General features: G+C 58.0%; 7 protein-coding genes across 7 annotated transcripts; all 7 read left to right on the plus strand.

The window, feature by feature from the left end:
• The first annotated feature begins 142 nt into the window (after nucleotides 1-142).
• L226DRAFT_483206 (uncharacterized protein) lies at nucleotides 143-2,239 on the plus strand. Its single transcript, XM_067676998.1, has 3 exons — nucleotides 143-379; nucleotides 483-1,114; nucleotides 1,168-2,239. Exons 1-3 carry the CDS (start codon nucleotides 364-366, stop codon nucleotides 2,188-2,190), a joined length of 1,671 nt encoding a protein of 556 aa, XP_067537542.1. The 5' UTR covers nucleotides 143-363; the 3' UTR covers nucleotides 2,191-2,239.
• Nucleotides 2,240-2,509: 270 nt separating this feature from the next.
• L226DRAFT_459560 (rRNA adenine dimethylase) lies at nucleotides 2,510-3,769 on the plus strand (the record flags this gene model as incomplete). The annotated part of the gene is made up of 5 exons (XM_067675523.1): nucleotides 2,510-2,680; nucleotides 2,809-2,957; nucleotides 3,013-3,502; nucleotides 3,560-3,666; nucleotides 3,727-3,769. 5 exons carry the CDS (start codon nucleotides 2,510-2,512, stop codon nucleotides 3,767-3,769), a joined length of 960 nt encoding a protein of 319 aa, XP_067537543.1.
• A 328-nt stretch (nucleotides 3,770-4,097) lies between these two features.
• Nucleotides 4,098-5,588, plus strand: L226DRAFT_355958 (uncharacterized protein). The gene is made up of 4 exons (XM_067674187.1): nucleotides 4,098-4,302; nucleotides 4,366-4,605; nucleotides 4,670-4,888; nucleotides 4,953-5,588. Exons 1-4 carry the CDS (start codon nucleotides 4,203-4,205, stop codon nucleotides 5,471-5,473), a joined length of 1,080 nt encoding a protein of 359 aa, XP_067537544.1. The 5' UTR covers nucleotides 4,098-4,202; the 3' UTR covers nucleotides 5,474-5,588.
• Nucleotides 5,589-5,874: 286 nt separating this feature from the next.
• On the plus strand, nucleotides 5,875-7,593 carry L226DRAFT_569197 (uncharacterized protein; the record flags this gene model as incomplete). The annotated part of the gene is made up of 2 exons (XM_067684271.1): nucleotides 5,875-6,168; nucleotides 6,235-7,593. 2 exons carry the CDS (start codon nucleotides 5,875-5,877, stop codon nucleotides 7,591-7,593), a joined length of 1,653 nt encoding a protein of 550 aa, XP_067537545.1.
• A 695-nt stretch (nucleotides 7,594-8,288) lies between these two features.
• Nucleotides 8,289-10,227, plus strand: L226DRAFT_532983 (uncharacterized protein). The gene is made up of 6 exons (XM_067680365.1): nucleotides 8,289-8,702; nucleotides 8,783-8,960; nucleotides 9,041-9,186; nucleotides 9,240-9,470; nucleotides 9,535-9,733; nucleotides 9,849-10,227. Exons 1-6 carry the CDS (start codon nucleotides 8,417-8,419, stop codon nucleotides 10,030-10,032), a joined length of 1,224 nt encoding a protein of 407 aa, XP_067537546.1. The 5' UTR covers nucleotides 8,289-8,416; the 3' UTR covers nucleotides 10,033-10,227.
• A 1,067-nt stretch (nucleotides 10,228-11,294) lies between these two features.
• On the plus strand, nucleotides 11,295-13,825 carry L226DRAFT_521645 (uncharacterized protein; the record flags this gene model as incomplete). The annotated part of the gene is made up of 15 exons (XM_067678713.1): nucleotides 11,295-11,365; nucleotides 11,545-11,727; nucleotides 11,784-11,830; nucleotides 11,990-12,153; nucleotides 12,273-12,274; nucleotides 12,357-12,418; nucleotides 12,518-12,615; nucleotides 12,715-12,806; nucleotides 12,894-12,901; nucleotides 12,991-13,119; nucleotides 13,216-13,231; nucleotides 13,342-13,384; nucleotides 13,476-13,484; nucleotides 13,593-13,630; nucleotides 13,723-13,825. 15 exons carry the CDS (start codon nucleotides 11,295-11,297, stop codon nucleotides 13,823-13,825), a joined length of 1,065 nt encoding a protein of 354 aa, XP_067537547.1.
• Nucleotides 13,826-14,903: 1,078 nt separating this feature from the next.
• On the plus strand, nucleotides 14,904-16,412 carry L226DRAFT_459855 (NADH:flavin oxidoreductase/NADH oxidase; the record flags this gene model as incomplete). Its single annotated transcript, XM_067675551.1, has 6 exons — nucleotides 14,904-15,167; nucleotides 15,249-15,426; nucleotides 15,500-15,763; nucleotides 15,849-15,982; nucleotides 16,044-16,184; nucleotides 16,278-16,412. 6 exons carry the CDS (start codon nucleotides 14,904-14,906, stop codon nucleotides 16,410-16,412), a joined length of 1,116 nt encoding a protein of 371 aa, XP_067537548.1.
• Between the last annotated feature and the right edge of the window lie 1,498 nt (nucleotides 16,413-17,910).

The raw sequence follows: 17,910 nt of genomic DNA on the forward strand, positions 1-17,910 counted from the left end.
AGCTTGTGCAAACGCGATGAATGAGCCTCAGATATGCTTGCAATGAGCTGTTACCCAGATCTTATCTTATCTAAGGTTAGCACTGCCTCCGCGCAGCCCAGTGCTGCCCGCTCCCGCTGGCGCCTCTCGAGCTCATCATACACCCGTCAGTGCTTGTCAGCAGTACAGACTTGAGGGGGTGTGAACACTCCACAGAACGCGCATATAACTGACACTAGCTACAGAATCGACAAGCAGTTCTTTGCCGTTGGACCACTAGACCAGTTATCTTGATACGTACACAGCTGTACCCATTCTACGAACATCAACTCCAACTGGATCAGCATAACAGTTGCACAGCCAGACTTCCCACAAAGCTCCAGAATGCCCACGTTCGCAGGTGAGCGACAATCTGCGCAGAGCCGTGACATACTCACATGCAACCATCGCGAACTCTATGTAACTCCCTCACGACCACCACGACCACCACGACGCCATGCTAGAGCTCCGCAACAAGGCGGCCAAAATGGCTGATGCCACAGGATCGAAGATCACAAGCACAAGGGACCGTATGCAGAGTCAGCCAAGCAAGAAGATCAACTGGGATCCGGACCACGTTAAGCCCAAACCTCCTCCACCTCCGAAACCGCCGAAGCCGCTTCCTCCACCATCGAGGACGTCCTCTACCAGCAGTGCCTCGACAGTTGCCACTTCTCAAGTCAAGCCTCCCGTCCCGCTCAGGAGGGCAGGTTCCTCTGCCAGTCCCACTCCATCGTTGACCCGATCGATCAGCCAGGCTAGCCACAGCAGCAGTACTTCGCTCACCCCGCCTCTAGGTCCACCTCCTGTGATTCGACGCGATACTCGCCCAGACTCAGTCTCACCTCCTCCGCCGGCGTTTAGAAGCACTCCATCGCTGCCGCGTATCGCGGAACCCCAGGCTGAAGAGGCTGACATCGATCGCATAGACTGGGCAAACCTGTCGCCGGAGGACAAGCAGATCTTCTTTAGCTGGCTTGACGAATTCTTTGCGGGGTACCTTCACGTACCTGTTCCGCCTCGCACGACCGCGGACACTGTCAAAAACGTTAAGGTTCCTCCTGGCGGCCATACGCCCCCGCCTATGACCGGTCCTGTGAGTCGAAGATTATCTTTCGAGATCACACAACAGCTGATTTCCATCGTCAGCCGCAGATATCTACAGGCTCGCGCCCAAAGACACCTCCTCGGCCGAAGTTTGGCGGCCCGTCGTCGTCGGACCCTGCCGCTTTCACCATGTCCTACCCACCTCCTACAGAGCACGGTTCCGCCGGAGCTGACCTTGCGCACTACTTCTCCCCGCATACTCACTGGTCATCAGCCTGGTATGCCGACGGTGACAGGGTGCCCCCGCCTCTCAAGGGCAATGGCCACATAGCGTACGCGGGCGGTTGGGAGTCCGACGGCAGGACCCAGACAGTCTCTGGCGGAGTTCTCTTCTCCGACCTGAGCATGTGTTGGTACTCGGTCTCATGGCCCCAGCACGCTCTCTCAACTCACAACGCGAACGACACCCGCACCGTCCAACGCCGGGCCCAGTATCTCCCATGTCCATTGCCCTGGCCCCGCGAGAGGCTTGTCGACGCACACGAGACGTACGGAGAGACCATCGCGGGTTTCGCGGAGAGTTTCGAGGGTGGAGACCAGCCGTGTGCCCGGGGTGAGTGCTGGGACCTTGCGCACGAGGCGCTCAAGTACTTCGAGCAGTACGACTACGTGCCGAAGCCCATCCAGAGCATCTCGCGCACGCATGGACACCTCATCTACGAAGGCAGGGCGTCGGACAAGGGCAGGACACAGCTGGGCCGCTGGCGTGGGGGCGACGATCGGGTCCGCCGTGGGGACATAGTCGAGTGGCGGAGTGCGCGGGTCGGGACCGGTCCTCTGTCGTGGTCGATGTTGGGAAACCCTGATCACACAGCGGTGATTGTGAGCGATATGGTGCCGAGGACGAGCGTAGCGGATGGCATGATGGTGCGGCCGGCGGAGATGGGCACGTTGGAAGTCATCGAGCAAAGTCTAGGTACGCCGCCGAAGCGGGCGCGGTACGACCTCTCTCAGTTCCAGGAAGGAGAGGTGTGGATCTATCGCCCTGTTGGTATGGAGGCGTACGTAGGCTGCTCTCAAGTTGCACCAAAGTGTCCCGAAGGCATGAATGCTTTGAGTGTGTAGTGACGTTTTCTTAGGCTCTAAGAATACATACGAGACATATTCGAAACACACATGTTGGGGTTAGCTTCTGCTTGGTGGCTTTCACCTGGCTTTCGTGTGAACCCCAGGAGCGTGACTCTGTCTTTGTGGTTCATGTTCAACCTAAGCTGAGGCTTAAGTCGTAGGTATCCGGGCCGGAGAAGTGGTCACGTGCCTCTCTGAATCTCAGATTTGAAGCTTGCACTCAAGAATCAATTTCTGTTCTTCCTCGCACTTGTACTGCCTGCTCCTCGTCGGTGTCCAAGCTTCCTACTTGTCGAGTCACCTATAAACACCAAAAATGCCTCGCGCAACATCTGACAAATTTGTTCGTGCTCATCAACCATCCGCGAAGTCAAAATCAAAGGCTTCATCGGAGGCATCCAGTTCCTCAGGCGTACGGAATCCCATATTCAACACCGAGCGATTCGGCCAGCATATCCTCCAGAATCCCAAAATAGCTGAAGAGTATGTTTACTGAGCTTGTGCTGCAGATTGCTTGTTGATTCCCACTCTACAGAATCGTTCAGAAGGTCAATATTCAGGAGTTTCGGACGTGAGAGCTCGGTCTCAAGCTGACAGCAGCTCTTGACATCTTAGGCTGGTCTGCGCCCTACAGACAAAGTGCTTGAAGTTGGACCTGGAACAGGAAACCTGACTCAGTACATGTTGGCACAAGCAAAACATGTTACCGCGGTGGAGATGGATCCTCGAATGGCGGCCGAGGTGACGAAGCGTGTCCAGGGAAAGTGAGTCATCCTCTGCAATTCGCTGGAGCTTCTGCCAAACATGGTTATTCGCAAGACCCGAGCAACGCAAGCTGGAATTAATCATCGGAGACTTCGTGAAAGCTACTCTGCCTTACTTCGACGTCTGCATTTCCAACACCCCATATCAAATCTCCTCGCCTCTCATCTTCCGGCTCCTCTCCCATCGACCCCTTTTCCGTGTCGCTATCCTCATGTTCCAGAAAGAGTTCGCTCTGCGGTTAGTCGCGAAGCCTGGAAGTGACGCGTGGTCACGACTGTCCGCGAACGTGCAACTCTATGCGGAGGTCAACGTCGCCATGGACGTCGGCAGGAACAACTTCCGACCACCACCGAAGGTCGAGAGCACTGTGATACGTCTGGTGCCGCGCGATCCTCCACCACCGGTGGAGTTTGGGGAGTTCGACGGTTTGGCACGGATCGTGTTCGGGCGGAGGAACAAGACGGTGCACGCGAACTTCATGGCGAAGGGCGTGATGGAGATGCTGGAGAGCAATTGGAAGACATGGGCATCTGTCAACGATATGGTGCGTATCGTCTTTCCTCCGTCGCGAGCTGAAGCGGCAGTTGACACCGGAAGGTAGATCGTGGAAGACAACATCAACTTCAAGAAGAAGGTCGAGGAGGTGCTCGAGGAGAGTGGCTTCAGCCAGAGCCGTGCCGCGAAGATGGATATCAACGACCTGCTAAAGTGACGCGTTTGTTACAATTCTGAGGGGTTCTGAGACTGACGCGTTGTTCTGACCCACAGTTTGCTCTCAGCGTTCCACAACGCTGGGATACATTTTGCCTGAGTGTCGTGCCTCTGCTTTCGACTTTGTACGCTCTATTGGGACGTTATGCTGTAATTTATCACTTTCTCTTTGCACCCGCAGCGACTACGACCATCCTTCGCCGGAGGCGCGACCGCCGCAAATTGCAATGCTCACTCGGCAAGTGCCGGACTCTTATTACCGCAGAGGGAGACGCACCACCGCATTCTCCAACGACTCCATCTCGACTCTCAGTCTGATACATCAATTGGTGAAAGGCGCGTGAAGGTTGTGGCGCGCGTTTTTGCCTCGGTGGGGACCTGACGTCAACATCGTCAGGTAGGGTCCTGCGGTAGCACCGTAGGCGTATATAAAACCCAGGTTTGTCGAGGACGTTTCACCAATTTCACTCTCGTCTCCTTCGCATACCATTCACTTCGCCTCTCAACGAACTACACCCTGTCTTTTACCCATTATGTCGTCCATGAACGCTAGCCACATCTTCACCGCCGCCCATCAGGACGCCTCGCAATACTCCTCTGCGGGGCCTGTCAACGTCAAGGACATCTCCGAAGGTACGGCGTGTCCTTGCGGCCTTGCTCCCTTTCCGCAGAGGTCTAACCTACTTTTTACCACAGCCGACGCTCGCAGGCTGATGTCTGAGGAGCACAAGGCCCTCGGTTACCGCCCGCCACCAGGATCTCTTGCTGCACAGGCGCAGGCTGCCGTTGCACGTCACGAGACCGAGCGCGCGGAAGATCATACCCTCACCATGGATGCCAACAAGCTCAAGCAGGCTGCCATCCAGGATGCTGAGCGCATCAAACAGGATCGCCAATCTGACTCCGAGAGCGTTGACCTCAACTCGATTGGTGAGGGTACGTCGTGTCTCTACATAGTAACATCTTGCGTGTCGCAACCTTTGATGTGTTTAATCTGCAGCTGAGGCTCGCAAGTTGATGTCTGAGGAACACAAAGCTCTCGGTTACCGTCCGCCACCGGGTTCCCTCGCTGCTGAGGCGCAATCTGCTGCGGCGAAGCACCCGGACGTCTCGGCAGGCATTGTGAACTCCACGCTGGCCCGTGCGGCACTCGCAGACGCTACGGAGATCGCATTTGGCGGTAATGCGGGTCAATTGAACGTGAAGAATGTCGGGGAGGGTACGTATCGTCTTTCTTCTCGGCATGAAGCACGTACTGTGTGTCATTTTGACGAAGTCTGCAGGTGAAGCTCGCAAACTGATGTCCGAGGAGCACCGTGCTCTCGGCTACCGGCCTCCTCCAGGCTCCCTCGCCGCAACCGCTCAAGCGGAGGCAGCGAAGCACCCTGATGCCTCTACGGGCGCAGACCCTGCCACACTCGCCCAAGCCGCTCTTCAGGATGCGAAGAAGATCGAGGCTGAGCGCAACGGCAACAGCACCAGTACCACGCAGACCTCAGAGTCCGCGCAGCTGAACCTCGATACCATCTCCGCACCCGAAGCCCGTGCGCTTCAGTCTGAGGAGCACAAGACGCTTGGCTACCGTCCTCCCGCGGGCTCTGCTGCCGCACAAGCGCAGAGCGTTGTTGATTGTCGCGCGCAGGTACCGGTGACGAAGGAGCTCGCGGCGTCGCTCGAGTCGCAAGAGCACAAGGCGCGCGGACACCTTCCCGAGAGCGGCACGATTGCCCCGGTTGCGCAGAGTCTTGCGGACAAGAACGCGCAGGACGGTGGGGAGAGGAAGCTGGGTGATGTTGGCTTGTAAGCTCGCCGCCTTCAAGAAGCGAACTCGGATATGGTAGACGACTGTGTATTTGTACATGACATCGCCGCCATGATGTCCTCTTGGACCTGTCAATTCTACTGTATCATAGCCGCATCTGGAGCTGAAAAAACCTTGTAAGATCGTTTCAATGCTACTACTAGGCCTAGTCACAGTGTACCGTCTGTACGGAGATCCCACGTGCATCTTGTGGCTCGTGACCCTCGAGCTTGAGCGCTTCGTCTTCGCAGACTTCTCCTCATACCACGACCATCGACAGTTGAAAGTGACGTCAACTCCATCTATCCAGGTACATATCATACGTGTGCACAGACCTCTTTTTCGTTCTCACAGGAGGAAGTCACAGATTGAACCACTAGGACTCGGCACACTGTCGAACAAGTATGGTGCCGCCGTTGGGTGCCCACGAAAATGCCCTCAACAACGTGGACATCCTCGCCATTATTCTTCAGGAGCTCGCATTTGATGCAGACACGCAGGAACTCCGCCTGAACACTGCTTGTGTGGCTTGTGTATCCCAGACGTTCGCGTATGTCGCGCTACCGCTCGCCTGGAGGCGAGTGCACGACCTCTTCTCCCTTTGGAATCTCCTGCTCCCCGACGACGTGCCTCAGAAGAGTCCTTCTTACCTGGCGAAGCGTAAGAACTTCGGACATAGGATACAGCTGATCAACATCGTAAGATTAGTGACTCGGGCTGGTGTTAACAAATGGCAATACGCAATGCTGACTCGTTGTACATAGGTCAAGGGAGCGAAGGTCTATCATGAAGCTGCGCGCTGGAGACGGTTCCTCCAATACGCCTCTTACGTGCAACGAGTGGACCATTCCTATTACTGCGGCGCAGAGATCGATCTCTTGCGGTCGATTATTGCCCATAACGAGGGTTGCACTTTCCTTCCAGCATTGCGGTGTCTATCGTGGTCGCAGGGCAGAGAGAGTGGAACCACTCTGACTTCTCTTTCCACAATCTCCCTCGTCGAGTTGCGCTTTTCCCACGTTCACGGTGGCATTCCCGAAGACTTTGAGCAGATCATGGCCTTGCTGCCATCCTGTTTCCCCGTTCTGCACACGTTCGTATTGGTCCAAGACTGCAGCGGCGCCGGCCCCTCGGAAGTTCAGCTGTACACTCCGCTGAAGGACATGAAGTGCCTGCGCTCTCTTCGCATCGACTCGGAATGTCGTAGATTGGACTATGACAGGCTCCGACAACTCTTCGCGACCTTTCCCCTCGAAGACCTCTACTTCTGGGTTGCAAACTCGCCAGTGGACGACCTCACCTGTCCAAGGCCCATAGACGCCCCACAGCTGCAATCCCTGGAGTCCAAGGGTTCCGTGGTGGATATGACCGCGCTCCTCTCTCACCTGCACGCCCCGGCCCTGACCGCATTTGAGTTCGAAGACGGCTCCTTCGAACTGACGCCGGACCACATGTTACACCTGTGCACCGTAGTAAGCACGCGCTTCCCGCGCACGTTGAAGAGCCTGTCCCTATCCCTGCAGACGCCATCCAAGACTGAACTCCGAGTCAACGCAGTGGTGAACCTAATTCGGGACATCCTTCACCCTGTCTTGAACATGAAGCAACTCGAACGCTTGTCTTTCGTCTATCTGCACTATCAGGTGCCCATCACCGCACTTATGGACGAAGACATCGAGCTGCTTGCGCAAAAGTTGCCGAACCTCAGGTTCCTCGAGCTCTTTTACGACGACGACTACATCTACGATGGCTGGCAGCCGCTCACAGCCATGTCGCTGCTCTACCTCGCGCAGCGATGTCCACACCTGGAGGAGCTGCACATCCAGGTTATCGAGACCGACTTGCAGGACCTGGTCATCCCCGCGTCGGCACCTACCCCTGCCAATGACCATCCGCTTCGGATGTTGGCGATTCGCGATCTGTACTTCGAAGATGGTCTCGAAGAGAATGACGGCCTCAAACAACTCCTGGACCGACTGTTCCCTAATCTCCGCGCGGCCGGTCCGTCGCCTGTGTTGCCCAAGAGTTTGCAGTTTCCCGAGCTCTGCAGCAGGTACTTTGTTTCGGAGAGTTGGGAGCGCTGCGAAGCGGCTTATCCTAGGAATGTTTTCGTATGTGCATAATGTTTGTATACTGTTGCTCTACAAAACGGTCCTGGCTCATGAGCTCCTCCCATTCGCCTACTCCGGAATTGGCTGCGACTCCCATAGTTATACCTTCCTCCAGTTGCTCGACAACCCCGATTTCAAACACCACGTACTATGCTACGTAACCTGGACGTGCTCAGGGTGAATTTCAGGGAAGATGGTTGGTCTATTATATTTGGCAGATGGGCCGCTGACTACGCTTCGCGCGGTGATATGTGGAGGGCTTCCGATAGCTATCTCTCTATACCGACGCGATGAGCGGACGACTTGGGAACGTTGCGGTGCTATACTATGGCCAGAGGATATTTTCGTACATGCGTGTCACAGCATGTCGACGCGCTGCGAACTGCGTGTCTCGGAAGTACTTGCTACGCGTTCCGTCAGTTCGGCATACTATTACTACTGCGCACTGCGAAGGGTCACTGAGCCAATGAGTGCGCAAGCACGAGTGTGACCCGGACGCGCAGCAGACACGTGCTTGTGACTGCTGGCGTTTTGGGGAGCCTCGCTGTGACGCGGTGCGCCACCCGCTCCTGATCGGGTACAGTCGAGTCTTTGTTGCTCCACTGTTTCCCGCCAGCGTCGCCACCCCCGGCGCAACGCACATAAGCCATGGCCTCGTCGCCCCTGTCCCCCCAACTCACCCTCTCCAGACCCCCACCGCGATAAGACTCCCCTCCATAGAGTACTAGTCGTATCTGTGCTCGACCTCTCCTCTCAACCACCAGTCCAGAATCTCTTCCACAGCACGACGACGACGACGACAACATCATCATCCACCCACGACAGCGCCGACAACATGGCCACGACGACACAGACTGCACCCATGATGACCATCGAGGTCCCCGTCGTGACTGGGGACGTGCTCCGCGCGATTGACACCCCCGCGGTCCCACCCCCGTCCCTCTCCCCGCCCCCTGCAGTGTCAACGACCACGACAGCCGCGAAGAAGATCCACCGGCGCATGTCGAGCTCGGCCTCCGAGGGATCGAAGACGACGAACGGGCCCGGCCACCGTCGGAGCTCGAGCGCCGCGTCGGATATGGCCAAGGCTGCGGGCATCGACATCGAGGCCGTGTCGATGGGTACGTCATAGCGCGCCCCTATATACCGTGTAAGAATGCTGGTGACTCAAACACGCACGCGTGCGCACGTTCTATTGCAGCCGAGGCACGCAAGATCATGTCGGAGGAGCACAAGATTCTGGGGTTCCGCCCGCCCCATGGCTCGTTCGCGGCCGAGGTGCAGTCCATGGCGGCGAAGCATCCGGATGGCAAGCCTGGGGCTGCGGTCGATACCGGGAAGCTGAAGGAGATCGCGAGGGAAGATGCGCTTAGGATTCTGTGAGTGTATGCGTGTCCGGTGTGAGGTGGTGTTCTCCGAGTCCCCTGTGCTCACTCTTGAATTTGAATTTGAATGGTAGTGCGGAGCGGAAGACGAGCACGGGCGCTGACAAGGATGCGCTTCCTGTCGTCGGTACGAAAACGACGAACGGCAATGGCGTTCACACCGCACCCGCGCGGCATTCTCCCCCCAACCCTGGCGTGAACCTCAACACCATCAGTGCTGGTGCGTAGTGCATAGCGTATCGTCCGAACACGGTGGTTTACCGTCCGTTGCAGCTGATGCTCGCGTCCTCATGTCGCACGAGCACAAAGCGCTTGGGTTCCGCCCGCCTCCGGGCTCGCTCGCTGCAGAGGCACAGAGTGCGGCCGCCCGCCACCCCGAAGGCGACGGGACGCACTTTGACGACGACACGCTGCGCGACATCGCCTTCCGCGACGCGGAGCGCATCAAGGCCGACCGCGAGCTGAACATGATTGGAGAGATCAACGTCAGCGCTGTCGGCAAGGGTGCGTGGTCGTCTCTCGTGTCGTCCCGCGTGCAATACTGATAGTTTGCCACACGCATTGATAGAAGGCGCCTCGGAGGTCCAATCTGCAGAAGACAAGGCCCTTGGCCACAGCGCGCCTTCCGGGAGCCTCGCCGCCGAGGCGCAGAGCGCGGGGGACAAGCACCCGCAGGGCGGCACCTTTGACCCGACGACGGACCCGGTCGCGCTCGAGGCGGTGAAGGACGCGGCGCGGAAGGAGGGCGAGGAGCTGCGGGCGGCGGAGTAAGCAGCTTTTTTGCTATTGAAAGGGTGGTGTACGATTTTAGTGTACGATATTGACGCGCGTGGTTTGCTTTTTTTCTGTGCGCGTGCGGCGTCTGCTCCGTTCGCGTGACAGGTCTACCTCCACTGCTGCTCCTGCGCCCGAGAAGGAGGAGACGGGGACCCAGCCTGAGAGCGCGGTGCAGACGGAGCCGATAACTGAGGAGCCGCCGAGCGTCGTGCGTGGGGTGACGACTCCGCCGCTGAACAGGACCGAGACGGCGGACTCGGTGGAGATTGTGTGTGACGTGCTTGCGTAGGCGATGGATGGTGGAGGAACTTGAACACCATTGGTATACGGCACGGATGGCCAAACTCACTCATAACTCATATTAATGATGACGTAGAGCTCAAGGAAAGCAAAGTCACGGTTGTATTTGTACGCGTTGTATCAGTAGCATACACGGATCGTGCTTGACGCAATATACAGTTGCTCGCGCTCTTGCTGTATCGGGTAATTCCCGCCACTCGCGGCGAGAAGCGCTGGATGTTGTCTCGACTCTCCTGCCATCCACGATTACGATGCACGCATGACTCTGCTGGACCTGGCAGACACGATGACACAAGTACTAGTGCGCTGCGCGCATGAATCGAATCGAAGACGAGCGTGTTCCTCGGAAACCGTGCACGACGTCGCCCCTTGGTCTAGCTTGACTTGTGTGAAAGCATTCACTGGCACCGGTTCGTCCCTCTGTCTTTAAATTGCTGCTTGGGGCTTGGGATACACTAGATCCAGATCCTCGCATGCCGCCGGGGAAGCTGCTGTACATACTCGGATCTGAGTAGATCTGACTGTTCTTCGTCAAGCGGCAAGCGTAGCTCAAGCTCAAGCATTCGCCGTGCGCCGACGGACCCGGACGTTGAAGTAAAGTGCAGGCAACAGCAGCTCCAGTGCTGACCAAAGGTTGCGCGCATACGGATTGCTCTGGGTACCAGTGGCAAGAAGGTCCCTCCTCAGACTCTCGCCTCGCGCGGCGCGCCGATGACGAGGGCTGCGCGGAGCGACTCGCGCTTAGCGTTCAACTGGGACGGGACGGACCCAGGTACGTCCCGATTGCAGCGTTGCCTCCACGCTCCTGCAAGCTTACTCACTGACGCGGCATGCTAGGTGGGATGGCTTCCGTTCTCCCCTTGGATGCCCCGACGCTTCCTTGGGGGACGTGGACTGTTGGACGTTGGCGTTGGCGGGTGACAGATACGATCTGTCTCGCGACGTGACAGGAGGTGCAACAGGCAAATTGCGATCCGTCTTCGTCTGCCCTTCTCTTTTCGGGATGGACGACTTCCCTTCTGGGCTGTGCGCACGGCTGGGCCTGCGCTGGCGTTGGTCCGGATCAGGGACCGTGCATGGAGCAGCCACCTCTCGCCTCAAAAGGCCAGGCGACGACATCCCCTCGTCGGCCCAATCCATCCCGGGAGAAGCAGCGGGCGGCAGAGCGGCGGGCCCTGGGCCGTATAAGGGCTGATTGGCGTCCCCGTTCGATATGCTTGCGTTGACAGCTGCAGGTGTGTGCGTGAGCGTATGTGGCACCCAACAACGCTCGGAGCCTGCCTCTCCTGCCTGCTCGTGCTCCAGATGCGCCTCGCCGGGACGTATATCTTTCCGCGCCTCCGTCCGGCCGTGCGCCTTCTCTCTCCCACCCACTCCTTCGCTCGTCTTTGTCCTTGTCCTCGTCTATCCCTTCGCCCCGCCCTCACCAGCGTATTGGTCCGCCACTCTCCTGCGCACGCGTTAGCCTCACACTGCCTGCTCTCCCGACTCTCCGTCTTAGGCTCTCCGAACAGCTGCGCTCAGCCAGCTACGACACTCGCTCTCCAGCAGCACCCCGTTCAGACCAACTCTGGATCTGGCGGCATCTGGAAGCGGGCGACCCTCCGGAACCCCGGGCCCACCAGCCGACCGCTCACGCGCATAATATGAGCGCTGCTGCTCTTGCAGCGGAAATTCAGACAATGTGAGTTGCGTTCTTCTTCGAATTCATCCCGGAGATGCTCACCCTCCGCTCTCTAGTGCAGAATCATCGTACCCGAACCGCATCGTGCAGACCGTCGCCTTCGGTGAGTGCCCATCTATTGCGGATCGCACCCAGACCCTGCGCCTTCGAGGCTCTCACTGTCACATATGTGTCATAATTCATCCATTCATTCGTCCGTTCATTCATGTATGCTTCAACTTACCGTACCGCTGACGCTGACATGCTCTGCCCCCCGCCGCAGCGATGCTCTATTACGACTTCCTCCTCACCCTCCCCCTCGAGGTCGAGCGGTACTGGACCGGGGGGCGCTCGTGGGCCTCCGTCTTCTTCTTCGTGAACAGGTACATGGCTGTGCTCTGCCACATGCCTGTTGTGTACGAGTTCTTCGGGAACATGCCTGAGGAGGTGCGTCCGCGTCCGCCCCGCTGTGCACGGCTACTTCGTGTGTCGTGTCGTGTCGAATTGTCAATTGTCTGACTGGCAGGATTTCTGATTTGGGGATCCGTCGGGGTTGGGGGTTGTAGCGGTGAGTACCTACGTGTCATGTCTGCTTGGTCGGGATGCTAGAGCTGATAAACTATGACTCGGACGAATGCGATGGCTCAAAGATGTCGGACGCTGCAGCTGTACCACCAGCTCCTCGCGGCGCTCACGCAATTAGTGGTCGGCAGTGCGTAACTTTCGTCTTTTCCCCGGCTCCCTCTTTGGGGCGTCCGAGTCTATCTGTGATTGGTCTTCGGAAGCTGACTCGGCCCACGACCATCATCAGCGTTGCTCATGCTCAGAACATACGCGCTATACAATCGAAATCGCAGGGTCGTCTACGTGCTCTCGGCCATCTGCGCTGTGGGGGGCGCGATCAGCGTGGTAAGCACATCTCCATCCCCACTCCTATTAACCCGTTCTCCTCTCGGACACTCGGGCGCTCGGGAATGAGGCGCGGAGTCTGACTTCGTCGCGCACTAGTGGGCGATCCTCAGCGTGCGCGGGTCACCGGGCCCTTCAACGCCAAAGGTGTCCACGTACGTCGGGTGCGACCTCCGGATATCGCAGAAACAGTACGTCCCGTCCCGTCCCCCCCACCTGTCCCTGTCCTTGGCGAGCGAGGTGCTGACGTGCGCTTTGTCTGGTTCTGGTGTACGTAGAGGTTATTGTGAGCATCCCTTACTCTCGACTCGACTCGCCCCACGCGCTAAGGCTATAACTGACCACGGTTCTCCCCGGGGACTCGACACTCGACAGACCTGGCGGCGGCGTGGAGCTCGATACTGGCGTTCGACACGACGGTGTTCGCGCTCACGCTGTGGCAGGCGCTGCATGTCACTGGCCGGACGTGGAGCCATAGTTTGTTCCGGGTTATTTTGCGGGACGGTGAGTTCCAACTGGTGTTTTATTCGTCCGTGTTGTGGAGTGCGAGTGCTGTGAGCTGCTTGCTGACTCGGAGACTTTTTTATGCGATTTGGACAGGGACGGTATACTTTGGGTACGTCGCATCTCGTGGTATTCAAGTTACCATCTCAAAATATTGGGGGGGGGGGGCTTGCACCGTCATCACGAATGCGAATGTTGACCGTTGATGGCACCGTTGCGCAGCGTCCTCGCCATCTGCTACTTGTCAAATATCATGACGTACATCGTGCGTGTCCACACCGCTGTCTTCGCTGTTTGCTTTCGAGCAGCTTCTCGGTCATTCATGGTTGCTGATACATTGGCGTCGTGCGCTGCAGTTCGTGCAGGTAGGTGGCGCTAGTGCTACGACGGGAGAAGATGTGCCAGGTTTCTGACAGGAGGACGTCTTCCGTCTGTTCTCCATTTGTCCCATACACTGGCATGCACCTGAAAAGCCGAAGCACAAGGGCATTCTCACGACGCTGACAAACGTGTAAGTACCCAGCGTCCCTTCTTCCCTCCACTCTCCTGCCATTCGATGCTTCGCCGATGGTGTCGTGCTGACCGTTGACTTGCGTTCGCCAGCCTCTCAACAACGCTCGTCACACGCATGATGCTGAACATCCGGAACCCAGATCTGCTCGAGCTCCCGCACCGGTGGCCGTCAGATCGTTCTCAGGACATCTGACATGCGACATCTGCTCAATGGCATGCGACATATGTACGACAAGTCGACGCACGCGGCACACCCACTCATAGGATACACTCACATTCACACTTTCATATTCACACTCGCATTCGCAAAACGCATTCTCACACACACACGCTCACTCTCACTCACTCACTCGATCTCGACTCTCGACTCTCGACTCTCCAGGCTACCCAGTACCGGTGCCTCGGGACCATGACCGCTCTTCGCGATAAATACCACCTCTCCGGACGCTGTACCATACTTCAACCTTGTCGGACACACGCCCGACCCTCTACCTCTATAGGATACTGTATCATAAGATTGTGAATTCACTGACATGGGTCACTACCATCGCAGTTGCATACCCCATCGCTGCGCCGAAGTGCCGACTCCGAGTAAGGAAGTGGAAACGCCGGATGACGCGATGACGTCGCAAGTCCGCGGATGGCTGCTTACTGGCGCTTAGCGCTTACATCTCTTCCACGACGAGCTCGTGCTGCTGAGCCCAGGATGTTTTCCTAGCGCCGATCGCCAACGCAGATAAGCAGATGCCAGAGACCTCAAACAGGGACTCGGAGGTGGGAGCTCCGGAGCCTGGAGGTGCGCTGCTGCACCGGAGAGAGAGATAAACATCTCTGCCAAAAACCCATCCTATTTCCCGCGTTAGTCATCACCCACCCATCCTCACGGTTCACCCATTCACAATTCCCGAACGGCGAGAGCCCGACGTGCGTCGGCCTCTCTCGCACGCGGCTCTGCAACAGTTGCATTGTCAGCGAGGTGTCACGACGTTTACACGGTGACGCAGCTGGGCGAGGTCTGAGATCTGAATCGCGCAGCCTGATTTTTGGCCTGATACCCTCGCCATCTGCACTGACCGGTACCGGACACGGCGTGCAACCCCCCACTGCTAGTGACGGGAGCGGGAGATATATAGAGGCCGTCTGCAGAAAGCCGGAGAACACACACGAAACCCCGCTTCCTGTAGTACTACATAGTACCCGGACCCGCGACCACACCTCACAGCCCAATCATCTACTTCCAACCCACCATCGCCCTCGCCATCGACACCACCATGCCCTCCGTCCCGAAGCTCTTCCAGCCCGCCAAGGTCGGCACCCTCGAGCTCAGCAACCGCGTCGTGCTCGCGCCGCTCACGCGCCTCCGCGCGGACAGCGCGCACGTCCCGACGGACCTCATGGTCGAGTACTACAAGCAGCGCGCGAGCTACCCGGGCACGCTCCTCGTCTCCGAGGCGACGTTCATCGCGCCCCAGGCCGGCGGGATGCCGAACGTCCCCGGGATATGGAGCGAGGAGCAGGTTCAGGCGTGGAAGAAGGTGCGTCGCGCTTTGTTTGGTTGGTTGGGTTGGGTGGATGGTGACAGTGAGGGGGCTCATCGCGCGGTCGTGCGTGTGTAGGTCACGGACGCCGTCCATGCAGCGGGCTCGTACATCTACATGCAGCTGTGGGCACTCGGGCGCGCGGCGCGCCCCGCTGCGCTGAAGCAGGAGAGCCCGGACTTCCCGTACGTCTCGGCGTCCCCCATCGCGCTCAGCACAAGCCCGAACGACGTCCCGCGCGAGTTGACCAAGGACGGTGAGCATACACTTGCATCGTCGCGACCGTGGAAAATGGCATTGGCGTGCTGATAGCTGTTGACTGCGCTCAGAGATCAAGCAGTACGTCGAGTGGTACGGGACAGCCGCGCGGAACGCGGTCCTCGGCGCGGGCTTTGACGGCGTCGAGATCCACGGCGCGAACGGGTACCTCGTCGACCAGTTCCTCCAGGACGTGTCGAACACGCGCACGGACGAGTATGGCGGGTCCGTCGAGAACCGCGCGCGCTTCGCCCTCGAGGTCGTCGACGCCGTCGTGGCTGCTGTGGGGCCGAAGAGGACGGCGATTAGGTTGAGTCCGTTTAATGGGTACCAAGGTTCGTGTCGTTACTATGAATCGTGATTCGTGTGGTAGTGGGAGTGTGGTATCGCGCGGGGGTGCTGACGAGACGCGCGGCGCAGATATGCGCATGAAGAACCCGGTGCCGCAGTTCACCTACGTCCTCGAGCAGTTCAAGCAGAAGTACCCCGACCTCGCATACATCCACACCGTCACGCCCAACGCACCCTTGAGCGCGATGCCCGAGGACAAGTCGGTGCGTCCCCTCCTCTCCGTCCCCACCCACGTGTGTGAGCTGACTTCCTGGGATGCACGAGCAGGTCGACCCGGACTTCATCTACAAGCTCTGGTCGCCGCGGACGGTCATCACGACCGGCGCGTACGACCGCGAGTCGGCGCTCAAGGTCGCGGAGGAGACCGACCAGCTTGTCGGCTTCGGTCGTCCGTTCCTCGCTAACGTGAGTTCCCCCCTCTCTCTCCCTCTATTTCCCCCTTCGTTCTTCTCGTGAGTTGAATTGGATTACTGACGAGGGAGGAATTTGCCCTTACAGCCCGACCTGGTATACCGCCTGCGCGAGAACATCCCGCTCAACGCGCCGCAGGAGGACACGTTCTACCTGCCGATGAACGAGCGCGGGTACACGACGTATCCGTTCTCGGAGCAGTTCCTCAAGTCGCAGCTGTAGACGGGCTTCCGACGTCGACGGGGGGTTTATCGTTGATCATCTATCATGAAGATCTATGGGGACATACAGGTCATGTAGCATAGAGAGGCTGGTGTTGTATGTCCTATGTACTACTAGCCGCGACTCCAGGTGACGAATGCATTTCATATATCGTGGCACTCGGGTGGACCGAGAGTTCCTGAGGAGAAGGAAGTTATGTCAAGGATCCTGAAGGCGTTTCTCACAAGCAACGATGATTAGCAGCATGGTGTGTCCGGAGCCTTGTCCGTACTCTCACGGCCGACTCGGATCTGCGATTCCTTCCCAGCACGACGAGCTGTCTGGATGGCACGCAGCGCGACCCACGCCATGCTCCAGCTACAGCCCATTTCGCAGATATACTGGGCGCTGCCCCGCGCGATCAGGATTATTTGGACATACTCGCAGTGAATCAGGATCAGGCAAATCTATTGCATATGTACAGCGTCCGCAGTCACAGTAACATCACTACAGCTACGTACATACGGCGGATGCAAAATCACCGTATTTACTCACTTTCGGCGCACGTTAGCTTCCCCGCGTGAGCAGGTACTAATCCCGAGGGCCACGAAGAGGCCTGCGCCAGGAACATCCGCGCCCCAAAGGCAGCAGACGACCGTACCTCGGGGCCGTTCTTGACTCGGGCACTCGCTTCCAGAGTCCTCCGAGCGGCGTCGACTGTCCGTGGACTCCACAGCTCCTGCAAGAGTATCTCGTCAGCGCAGGGACGACAGTATGCAATCGAATCGACGTACTTTTTCTGGAGAACCCACTAGCCTCTTGTCTTCCTCTTCCAATGTCGGCCATTTGACGCTGGCCCGTACTATGCAACCCACGCACGGCACAGGCCCCTCGAGTCGTGACGAGGAGTTCCTGAACATGATTGGCGCACATTGCACAGCAGAGCCAACGTTCTCCTTCAACTCCATTTGTGTGGTCCATCCTGAGCGAGAGTCGTTCAACAACGTCTACGTGTACAACGAACGCGCGCAACTCACCGAGCAACGTCTTGAGTGTGCCCGTCTTCACGCTTGCATGCGCTTTAAGTTGGGCAACCCAGACCGAGGGCGACGGTACGCACAGGACTTTTGGCGTACAGCGTCGCCCCGGCTGTCATCTTTGGGTGCTCGCATGCAAGCGCATAAAAACGAAAAACGAAAATGGTCAGCTTCAGAGCGGGTGAAGGACACATACGCGTGTTTCGTTTCGTATTCCAAGTCCATAACCTCCCACAAGAAACGCGTGCTCTTGCGTCCTGCGCTTGGGAGGGGTCGTCCGGAGGGCTGCCGCACCGATCACGATGTAGATTCGGTTGCTTTGCCCACACGGACCGCACGCTCAGCATCTTCCGAGAGGAGAGACAGTGCTTCGCGTGCAGGGTGGTCCGGTGAGGTGTTCCCGATGCGATATCGGCTGCATCTAGACACCTCACAGGGACCGCATGCTCACGTACGGCGCAGGTTCAGTGAGCACGCCGGGA

This window comes from Lentinus tigrinus (assembly GCF_003813185.1).
Source record: "Lentinus tigrinus ALCF2SS1-7 unplaced genomic scaffold L226scaffold_7, whole genome shotgun sequence".
NCBI classification, from domain to species: Eukaryota; Fungi; Basidiomycota; class Agaricomycetes; order Polyporales; family Polyporaceae; genus Lentinus; species Lentinus tigrinus.